The 11,508-nt window shown below is 40.3% G+C and overlaps 1 protein-coding gene across 1 annotated transcript in view; it reads left to right on the top strand.

Moving 5' to 3' along the window:
- LOC111665734 (uncharacterized) overlaps positions 1-5,920 on the top strand; it is a 23,274-nt gene extending 17,354 nt beyond the window's left edge. The window contains exon 3 of the mRNA XM_023420804.2: positions 3,631-5,920. Within this exon, the coding sequence (XP_023276572.1) occupies positions 3,631-4,435 (805 nt within the window). The 3' untranslated portion in view covers positions 4,436-5,920. The remainder of the gene's footprint in view (positions 1-3,630) is intronic.
- Positions 5,921-11,508: the final 5,588 nt, after the last annotated feature.

The following is an 11,508-nucleotide window of genomic DNA, read 5'->3' as shown; positions in this document are numbered from 1 at the left end:
GGGAGGGAGGGAGTGAGACAATAGATGGAAAAAGCTCGAGGGAAAGCGCTCAAATCAAGGAGAAGTCAAGTGCAAAGGGATAGTAGATTAGAGAGCTGCAACCACATTATAGTGACGCTGAAGGAGAGATGAGGAGGAGGTTGTTTTGAAGGGGGAGAGGCACCTGGAGAGGTGATGAGATGGAGGGAGCTCTGCTGGGGTTACAGGCTAGCAGGGTGGAGGAGAAAACAAATGAAAAGAAGAAAAGATGGTTGTGAAAAACACCAGGCTCTCGCAGCAGGTGATGTCTGACAGCCTGTTACACTGCCCACAAAATAAAGCCCCCCTGCCAACACTCCTGACACCCGTCTAGGTGTGTGTGAGAGCGAGCCGTCTTGTACTTCTACCCTTGTAAGAAAATCCTCCAAAATGGTGGCATCACACGATCATTACAGCCTTCAGGGGGCTATTTAAGGTTTAAAGCTTAAATGAGCATTAATTAGTCTCAGACCTTTATCGACCTCGACTACCCAACGAGGAATTGGGACAACATCGACAAATCTCAGGCAGAGCATGTGGCAGACGAGAGCAGGGATTCATCAGAGACGTCTGATGGAGTAGTGAACAGGAAATACATCACATCTATGCTAAATAATGCATCAGTGTTATTTGTCATTCACTTTGTCTGATTGAGAGAATACACTCTTATTATGCTGTTTTTTAGGTGAAAATATTCTCTGAGGCATTTGTCACTCATTTTAATGAGCTGATTAAGGTCCTCTGTCACGCTGGCATAACTAGGACTCATTATTTTCTGTAAAGACCTACAATAAAACACAATCTGAATTTATTGCTTTTTTTTTGACTGTGAATTTATCATTTATTTATTTATTTCACTGTCTGACTGTCTCACTGAACTTTTGTACATAATCAGCGGCTCGTTTGTGTTTCCTCTTGATTTTTCTTTGCTTCCCATTGCCAGAAGTATTTTCTGAGCTGTTCTTGTAACAAAAGGAAATTGTTTACTGTAATTTGGTGAACTGCATCTTCTTGCAGCAGAAAACATTTGAAGATTATTTGAGCATGTGGGGACATTAAATGCAGGTGAAAATCTATTTAAAGCAATATTTGGGTCTTTTTTTAGAAAAGATTTTAGCTTTAGCAATAATCTTGTATCATTAGCTTCCTCCTAGAAAAAAATAGCAACATGGCTATCAGCATCTTAATGAAGCATACTTCAAAGTAAGGTTCAACATTTTGTTAAATAGACTTATTTTCTTCCTTTTCAAGAATTAAATGAGTAGATTGATACCACGTTCATGTCTGTGCCTTAAGTATGAAGATAGAGCCTGGAGATGGTTAGCCTAGCTTAGTGGAAAGGCTTCAAACAGTAGTAGAACAGCTAAGCTAACACTGTTCAGCATGTACTTATTTACACATTGTATCTTGTTGTATCTCAGATTTTAGAAAGAGCCAAGCTAATGGTTTTTCCACGCTTCCAGTCCTTAAGCTAAGCTAGGCTAATTACCTCTTGGCTCCAGCTCTGTTCTTAAAACACAGACTTAGAAATGTCATCCATCTTCTCAGCTAACTCTCAGTAAGAAATAAAGTGAGGGGAATTTTTTCTATTCCTTTAAATGCTACAACCTGTGTTTTTGTTCATTCTTTGTTTGCCAAGTTTCATTTTACTTTAGCTTTAGTTAGCTTCACTTTCCTTCATTCCTCATTACTTTCCAGCCTTGTTTGCTGTGACTTCCTGTCTGTTTGCTAGTACTTCCTGTGACTCGAAATAAGTGCTAGACAAATAAATCGGTATCGGAGTATATACCATTACGTAGCTTGTCCATCAGAGAATACTGACAAACTTTTACACTGTAAAATATCCTGTTGAATATGAATCTTGGTCATGATCTTTAAAAAAAAAACTAATGTGAAAATATCTGTATCAAAAGTATTGGGCTTTACTCAAAATGTGAATGAGCGTCGTTGAGAAACCGGTTTCAGGCTACTTGGAATTTCATTGGTGGGCAGCAAGAGTCAAAGGTCAAAAGCTACACTACTAATTTATATGTTATTAATGTTAGTATTTCAGGTTTATTGTCAGAGAAAGAGTAAGTGTAACCATGGAAGGTTCTGAGAAGTATAGCCTATAATACTACACACCTTTGTGCTTGTGTGTGTTGTGTGTCAGTGTCTGTTTCTGTCAGCTTCTGATTCATCCTTTTCACCTGCATGTCTTTTTTCCCTGCCGTTCTCTTTCCTCTCTGGAAGTTACCAGCACAAACAGAACAACATAGTAAAAGTAAAAGGCAGTATTTTTCAGTTTGAACCAGAGAGAGGAGTGAAGTCAAAGGCCTGCCTAAACCTCCACATCCTTGTTTCTCCCCTCCTTCCAACAACTCTCTGTATAATATAACTGACATTCACATGAGCAGTGCAAATATTACCACAGCTCCGGCTAGCTGTACTCTGTGTAAACATCAAAGTGCGTGTGTGCCTTAGCTGTAACGGTGGCATTTAGAAAGTTGCATCGACTGCACAGGGAAGAATGTTACTGTCAGTGTACAGTATGTGAGGGTGTTTTTATCGATTGTCACGGGAACATCTGACTCCTGGAGCTCAGTCAGATAGACAGAAATAGTCCTCTCTCTCTGTCGCCTCACTGATCCAGGAAATGAAATGGTGAAGCTAAGTCAAGTGTAACTTTTAAAACTTAGAAATATATTGCAAATTCTTCTTTCATTGTATTCGGGTCTGTAGCAGTTTTGATTAAAAGTCATGTTTGTGTTGAAAGTAGTATTTAAAATAATAATTTATGTGAGATTATATTTTCTGAAATACCTACAGCTGCAACTGCTGATGGTTTTCATTATATCTAAGCTATAACATGTCAGAAAATGGTGAAATGCTTATGACTCTTTCCCTCTGTGACCTCTTCAAATTTGTGTTTTTGTCAAATCAATAATCCAAAACCCCAAAAAGTCTGACGCATTGCAGCTCTGTGAGTCTGTTCATCATTCTAATAGCTGAGGCGAATGAGATGATCAAAGTTTTGGACAAATTGAAATTGGGAAAAGAGTTGGGATCAGTAAAAGTTCATCTCAAGGGGGGCCATGAACATCTGTACAAAATGCCATAGCAGTCTAATCAATTGCTGTTGAGACATTTCACTCCAAATCCATAAATGTCAACTTCATGGTTGCACTAGAAGAAAGGTCGGAGAATCATCGAATTCAGTAGGATTCCTCCTCTGGGGACCTTGAATGTTACACAGAATTTCATATTTCAGTTTGGATTTTTTATTTCCCCTGTTCCCTAGTTAATGCAATCTCCAAACCTCCTTCATGGTTACATTTTGTGTGAAAAAATGTCCTCTGGGTGTTAAAAGTAGAGTAGCTGTCCCTTAATTTGTCAGCTTTTAATAGTAGATTTTTGTTGACCCAGCATAACATATCAGTACGGTGAAGAAAGGAGTGGAATATGGACTGACAACATTATTAATGACTCTGTTGTTGATTCAAATGCGCCTGAGCCTTTATTTGTTTGTGCTGGCCACTATTTGAATACTTTTATAAGAGAATTTACACCCTGTCTGTCTGTCTGTCTGTCTGTCTGTCTGTCTGTCTGTCTGTCTGTCTGTCTGTCTCACAGCTACATCTACGACCCCTCAGTGGCTGTGGATGTGAGGAAGACTGACTCTGCAGGCAGCTCGCTCTACCAGCCCCACCACCTCTCAGGCGGGCCGCCCGGCAGTGACCCACTCAGCGGCCACAACAAGCAGAAGCAGGGCTTCCACAACCTGGGCTACAGCAAGTCCAACGACAGCACTCTTAAACTAGAGGTGGACAACAACCACGTCAACCACAGGCTGCATGCAGCACCTTCACCTGCAAAGGAGCTGCACCAGCAGGGGAGCGCACCGCCTGCAGAGGGGGATCTATACATCATCCAGCCAGAATCTCTGGGACCAAGATGGGTGATACAGGAAAAAACCCCAAGCCAGGTGCCAGTTTACCCCAATATACAGGAGTACGAGAACCAAAGAAGCTACGGTAAGCAGGAACACCGAGAGACAAGGAACGGGTGGGACAGCTCCATCACTGAGTGTGTGACTGGCAGAGAAAGCCTGTCAGCAGACGAGATTGAGATAGACGAAGGCGTGGGAGGGACGCCGGAATATCTATGCGACACAGGGGACGAAGGGAGCATCCTGTCGGTGGACATCCACACCAGCACCACCAGCCTGTCCTCAGCCGACACCAGGGACGAGATTAGACTGCCAAAGACTCCAGAAGTTTCCACCGTGGAGAGCGGGATCTCGGTGACAAAGAGCGAGGACGAGGAGGAAGAGGAGGCGAGGAACGCGGATGAGGAGGTACAGAGCGTCACGGACTCGATGGTGGCCGAGGCTCTTGCTGCACTCGAAGCCGCCACTGCCGGGGAGGACTGTGAGTAACCGACCTCTGCGCTTTCTCTCGATTATCACCCAAAACCATTGACTTGGACTTGAATGCGACTTGACAGAGTGTTCAAAACCACCATGAAACTTTGCCACAGTTCTGAATAACACCTCCTGTGTTCTTTATCAAAGAACGTGGAACGAATGAAGGAAAACTCTGTTTACAAATTAAAAGAACAGATTTATTTTTGAACTTGAAGTCTTGGATATTTTTTTATTGTGGTCACACTGACAGAAGATAATGTCTGCCTTGTGAAAGAGGAAATGTTTCCAATGTTGCGAGGTTTGCATGAAGCCACAAATGAAGAGACATCAGTGTAGACTGTGAATACCGCCTGCTGCCATATCAGCCAGTTAGTCCTTTTGAATAGTGTATTTAACACTCCACAGTCCAGATAAGCCTGTATACGCTCATTCACTGCATTGCCATGTCCATACTGTGCTTGTATTAGTTAAGACACTACATGTTGCTTTTATCATATTTTGGAGCATAGCTGTGTAAATTGTTAGCCGACTTCCTTTGTTTATACACAGTCCTCGCTAAATCTTGCTATCTCTTCAGGAATCTCGCCCTTGTTGCACCGAGCAGGTGAAAGATGAAAGGTCACCAGATATGTTTTTCATATGCTACCCATGTTTTTGTTCCTATTTTATCTTCTCTTGTTATTTATAATATCTGCACTCACATCCTTTTTGATTTATTGTGAGAAGAAAGTGGGCGCTGCGAAAGTCCAGAGAAGAAGAACGTGAGGTAGGATACAGGAAACAGTCCTTATTTATAGCCTTTCCACTTGTGTGTCAGCATTGATTTCATCAGAATGAAACTGAATTAATATGATATGTAATTGGAAATGTAGAAATTAGTTTACACACTGTGCTTACATTATCAAACACATGTACACTCACAATTCTGAGTGATTGTTTTTGTCAATTAATGTATAATTTCCATGCACAATATTTGTGTAAGTCGATGTCATGTGATGAAATATCAGAGGATCTATGCACGTTTCAAATCCTGAGCAGGTTACCAAAGGATAAAATGGAAACTAGCCACCTGTTCTTTTCACTGATACCACCTAGTTTCTGCATTTTTTTCAACAAGACCAGGTAAAGTCAAATCACTGTTGAATAAACCACAGAGGGGCCATCAATTCACCCCACTTGTTTGTTGTTTGTTTTCTGTTTAATAGGTCAGGTTTTGTGTTTCTAGTCCGGCCTATGACATTAGTTCAACTCGGAGGTTGCCTACGTGCCTAATAATGAACCAATTGAGGCTAGACGGTGAAGAGGAAATGACACATACGGCTTTTTTGAATGTGTTCAGTGTGTTGATGCAAAATAAGCTGTTCTCTCAATGAAGTTCTGAATTTGTTCCACTGCGACTCCCCTTTTCAAGTCAGTTTGCCTGCCAAATCATTTCTACTTATTATATATTTGTATTGTAAAATGAAGAAATGTACTTAAAAGTTGTAAACTGAGGTACTTCGTGTGTCCGTCTGTAATTATTTACTCTGATGTTGCTTTCTGATTCAGTTGGGATGTTTTTTAGCTAGCTAACTAGCTAGCTAGCTATTGTTAGCCCTGGAGGAAGACACGGTGTGAATGTTGTTCATAAAGTTTACAAGGGAAATATGTGTTTCCACAAGCATTGTGTTTAAACACTATTTGGGTTGCCATTTAGCCTTTTGGAGACCTGAGGAATAGTTTGGATGTTGCAGTAATGGTCTTTTGAACTAAGTTGCTGTGTTAGCATAGTAAGCTAGTGGTTAACCAAACTGTAAATATCAGTCATATCAGCTCTTTACACTACATGTGAACTTGCCTAGTCAGTGTGAAGTTTACATGGATTTTTGACATTGTCTGCCATCATAGTAAATCTTTAAAAGGATTAGAAATTACTTTCCTAGAGATTCTGTGTTTCTGCAGGACATCGTGCTTGTTTACGAGGGACACTGAGGGACACTGAGGGACTTAGCTCACCATCACAGCAGTTTGAGTCTCGGCAAGACCCCGGGGCCTCAACTAATGAACACCTCAGGGCTTTTTTTTTTTTGCTTGAGCCAGGAACAGACACTCACACAAAGACACATGCGCATACACACACGCGCACACACACACACACACACACACACACACACACACACACACACAGTGAGCCTTGGAAACCTCCACAACAAGCATGAAAGTCCTCAGCGGCTGACTGACTTGGGCTCTTCGTGGCAGGAGAGGCTGTTAGTGCGTCTGTCCCCGTGTCTCGCAGCACAGGAGGTGGGACAGAGCCATGACGATACCAAAATAGCCTTTTCTTTAGACATTTATCTGTTCATCTCACCCACCCCTACCATCTTCAGCCCTCTTGCACTTGGCTGTAATTGCTTGCCATGGCTCTCTCAATTACAGTGTGCCCTTTTTAAGACTGAAACTTCAGACTGTTGTTGGACTTTGACATGGAAGGGTCATTTGTTTTGCACAAGCTCTCAAGCTTTTTACATGTATTGATTTATAAAGAAATCTGTGAGTTGAACACAGTCAGATTGCTCGTTATAACCAGCAAACACTCAACCATAATCTCTCATGTTTCTGCTGTTTTCTTGACATTTCACTAAATCCCTTCATGTGTTGAGTTTCAAACACAACAGCGAAACCGCATGAAACTGGAAACAATTTCACGTCACATACCGCATGATGTCACACAGTGGGAGAGATTACCAGCCTCCAGGCTAAGCTGTGGCCTGTGTGTGTGAATACGTTCACAGTTTAGCCAAAGCTTTGATCCAGAGTTACTCGGAGCAAGTGAGCAAGAAAGGTATGTGTCTTTCTAAAGGAGGTTGTTTTGGTTTTATTTTTACTTTTCCCCCCCTGAAGGACAAGATAACTTTTGGGTACAGCGGGTGGCTGTTTAGTCAGCAGCTCGTACAGAAGGGAAATCACAAGCTGAACTAGTTTCAAGATTTTTTTTTTTTTTTGGAAACAACATCCCATAGTTTATAAAGCTGCTCCAAAATCTGCTCTCAGAATGAACACTTTTCCTTATGAAGTTTTGAATGTACACCCTAAGTTTACAGCCAGTGTCAAGATATAAGTCACACCTGCAGCAAAGGGAGTGTGTGTGTGTGTGTGTGTGTGTGTGTGTGTGTGTCTGTGTGAGTGAGAGAGGGCTATCATTGTCTTGTGAAATGAGAAAAAGAACATTTCCATATATCCATGGAGTCTGATGACAACAGGATCCACTGTGGAGTTCCTGCTTCATCAAACCAGTGACTCATCTTTTCATCAATGCAGCGTTTTGCAGCAAAACAACAGAGCTGAGCTCAGCTTGTGCGTCACCAGATTACTTTGATCTTTTCAATCAGTTCAAAGATACACAGAAAGGTAGATTATGTACAGATAGAACAGCAGGAGCTTTATTTTCATACAAATAGAAAAATATGAAGTTGAGGTAATTTAACATACGGGATTAATGTAAAACTATACTTCAAAGTTCACATTAAACCCCAGATCCATTTTGATTTGCAGGCAGCTAAAAATACAAGTTTTGCATCACATTGGTAGGTGGATAATCCTCTTAACTGAAATATGTTAACTTTTGGCGGGATTGCAATGCATGAGTTTATATTTAGTTTTCGAGCGAGTTTATGCACCTGCAAAGGTTGGAAAATTATACCAACCAATGGAGGAACACATAGTCCTGCAATTTATTACAGAGCATTAAATAAATCATCACAAAATGGACTACGATAAAGCCTCAGATCCGTGCTGGCCTGCAATTCCCTCAGTCTGAGGAGAGAGATTTAAATGATGAGACTCAACGCAAAGCCCAGAACCAACAGTGTGTTATTTCATCTCCCAACATTTTTTAACTTCCCTACTCTGTCTGTGTCCCCAAGCCCAAGATCAGTGACTTTCATTTAATAGCTGAGATGTTGTTTTTGCAAACGTTACTCAATCAGGAGAAAATAGTGCATTTTTAGGGACTACTTTCAGGGTCTGTAGCATTTTACAGCAGCAAGAATGTGTATAAGGGACCCTTTCAAAATAAACTACAGAATATCAAAACTTGAGAAAGAAAGAGAGTCTGTGCAGGTATCTCAGTTTTCAGGACTTCATCAGGGCAAATGTTTGAAAAAAGGAATCTCACAGCTTATAATGACACCAAATAGAGCACACCTGTGCTTTTTCATGCAAGTCCACATGGGAAATGTAGTTCTAGTTTCACAAAAACTTAAAAAGTAAATTAATACATAACAGGGCTAAGTACTAAAGACCAGCATTTTGCCTTTTTCATGAATTAAATACATCAGATCTGAGAGATCAAAGACCTCAGTGTTCAGAACTGTGGTTTTTTCAAGATTTCAAATGAGCCACTATGTTAGATGACCTGTTCCTTCATTGCTGGCCGCATGGACACCATAGTTAATGCAAGAAATACGTACTAGTGCACCACATATGTCTAAACCCACAACTGAAAGTAGTCCCAAACAAACACTTTTCCCCTCTTTGAGCAACGTTTGCTAAAACCTACAGTGCCCTGCTGTTTAAGAAATTATAGTTTTGAAATTTAAACTACATCATTGTGAATACATTTCTCTATTTGGACCTGGGAAACTACAATTCATTCACTTGATTTTCTACTATTTAGATTTCCTTATTGCTTTCTGTAGTCATTTACTTTCAGTTTTTATATAGTTACTTCTGTATGTGGACTTTGGATACCAGAATAGTGAACTAGATTTCCCATGTGCACGTGCATGAAAAAACACAGGTGTGCCATATTTGATCTCATTATAAGCTCTAAGATTCCCCTCTGACAAACACTTACCCTGATGAAGGTCTTGTCCCTTTTTTTAGCAGCTTAAATTCATCGTTCTTTCTTTCTTTTCAGTTTATGTTTTAATGATTAAAATTAAACAGAATATCTTTTAATCTTTCAACTTATTTGAAAACATAACAAAATCACCAAAAAAAGAGGACATACTAGGTTTTACTGTACAGAGAAAAAAAAAACAGATTGAATTAACCGTGAGATCCTCATATGAAAGCATGACACGGAGTTCAGGTTTCTGTTGACTTGCTGACTTCGTTTTTTCCATTATATAAGTTACACTTTACTGTTGCTGTCATTCCACTGACTCACAGTAATCAATTCACCTCGCCGCACCTCAAGATAACAGCACAAAAGTAGTTTTGCAACCAGCTAATGCAGTGCATTGAATGCAGATGGCGTGTATGCGGGCAAATAAAGAGCACTTGTGTGTCAGATTCCTTCATGTTGTTTTTATTAGGTCCATTAGGCAGCTTGCTGTAGAGTCCCTTAGGTGTGCGCTCTCGGTTAACATGTTTGTTTTTCTCAAGGCTTTGTTGGAGTTAATGATGTCACGCTTAATTGTGGCAAACACACACACACACACACACTTCCTTGTCTCAGAGGAGAAGGTAGAACTGTATTTAAAGATGAGATATCCAACTGGAACTGGATTGTTCTACAGATTCTGTGTTGTTAACTTGAAATTTTGTTTATACTTTGAAACATACAGGAAGTGCCAAATGTTATCAAGACTTCCTGGAGCCATAGCCACAGTACAAATACGGATTTTCTCTGAATTTATTTCCTGGTTCCCTTCTACAAAGGCTGGATTTCAAGGTCAGTTTGACCTCTATCATTGTCCTGAAAACCCATTAAACAGTGTCAATTAAATGGCATCTTACACCTTTAAAAAAAAAAAAAAAAAGGAAGAGCCCAAAATAGTCCTCTTCATTTTGGAATTCACCCAACATCCATGGAAATTAGCTAAAGTTTCACTCTGGTTAAATATTAAATATATTACCTCAAAAACTGTTTTTAATTTGTTTCTTAATATTCAACTCTTGCGGTGAATACCAAAAAAGTCACTAGACGCTAATGGTCATACCAGACCACATGGAAGGAAACCAGGGAAACCATTCAGTGTATCGAATTAAGCAACGGTGCATTTTATTGCTTATGAGTTCAGCTCTAATTTGTGAGAGAATGAATGTGCTGTTTCTACTTTAAGAAGTTACATAGTGGCACTTTAAACTTTGAGCTGCCTTCTCAGTGTCCACTTTTGAGTAGCATAACAGCATTTTTAGGACGGAGGAATCACACTATTTGAGTTAAAGAACGGTGGGCAGTCAGCCATTTCAGAAGGTTACTGTGTTTACAACCTTGATGTAGTTCAAATGTGTTAAACATTGACTAATCTTCTTCCCTCTGGTCCCAAATGTTTCCCTAAAAAAAAAAAAAAATATTCCCCCCCCGAGCCAAAGCTCCATCCTCTGGCTGATAGCCAGGAACAAAGATAAGATGTAGGGCACTTAGCCTAGCATCGGCATGGGAATCCTGTCGCCTGGAGGCCTTAATAATTCAGTGCTCGAGATAAATTTACTGCTTATGAAGTCATGCAAAAGAGACAGAACAGAGCTTTATTATTATCTATAGCTATCTTATGTGCATACCTAATTTCCTCGTGGAATTTTTTGGTCGCTTTAATGTAGTGAGAAACATTTCATAAAAATGGTGACACCCTTTGTTTTTTTTTTTTTCCCCAGTCAGAGCTAAAGTAAACACACACATACATGCAACAGGAGTCAATATTTGTACCAGGTTTACTTCTGCTGCTTATTCACGTCCTGCACGGTTGACCACATCTTTCTGACAGGTTTAAAACCCTGAAGCCGCCCTGTGTGTTTGTGTGTGTGTGTTTCTAAAAGTCAGGTTTGCTTTGAGCCTATAGCAATGGGTGGGGTGACGTCGCCTTGTGTGCTATCAGGGTTTCTTTTCCACTGCATGTAAATGTTCCCTGTCCCTGTCAACACTTTGAAAGTCAATCCTCCCTCCAGCGCTGTCAAGTGACAACAGTGGCAACGAAGTGTCACTCCGAGGCCTTGTTTAATCACGTCCTTGCTGTTGTCCAGAATAGATAGGCGTGTTAATAATTTAATAAAGTAATAATCTAAATTAACAGATTTTCATTGCTTTCTTCTGGTTCTCTACAGTTGCTTTGAGGTCAGAAAATTGCACATCCTTTGCCTGAGTGAACCTGATAAGACTC

This window comes from Seriola lalandi, unplaced genomic scaffold, assembly GCF_002814215.2.
Source record: "Seriola lalandi dorsalis isolate HSWRI2012SDOR001 ecotype SW California unplaced genomic scaffold, Sedor1 jcf7180002054658, whole genome shotgun sequence".
Classification (NCBI taxonomy): Eukaryota; Metazoa; Chordata; class Actinopteri; order Carangiformes; family Carangidae; genus Seriola; species Seriola lalandi.
This window is presented reverse-complemented; position numbering and strand designations above follow the sequence as displayed.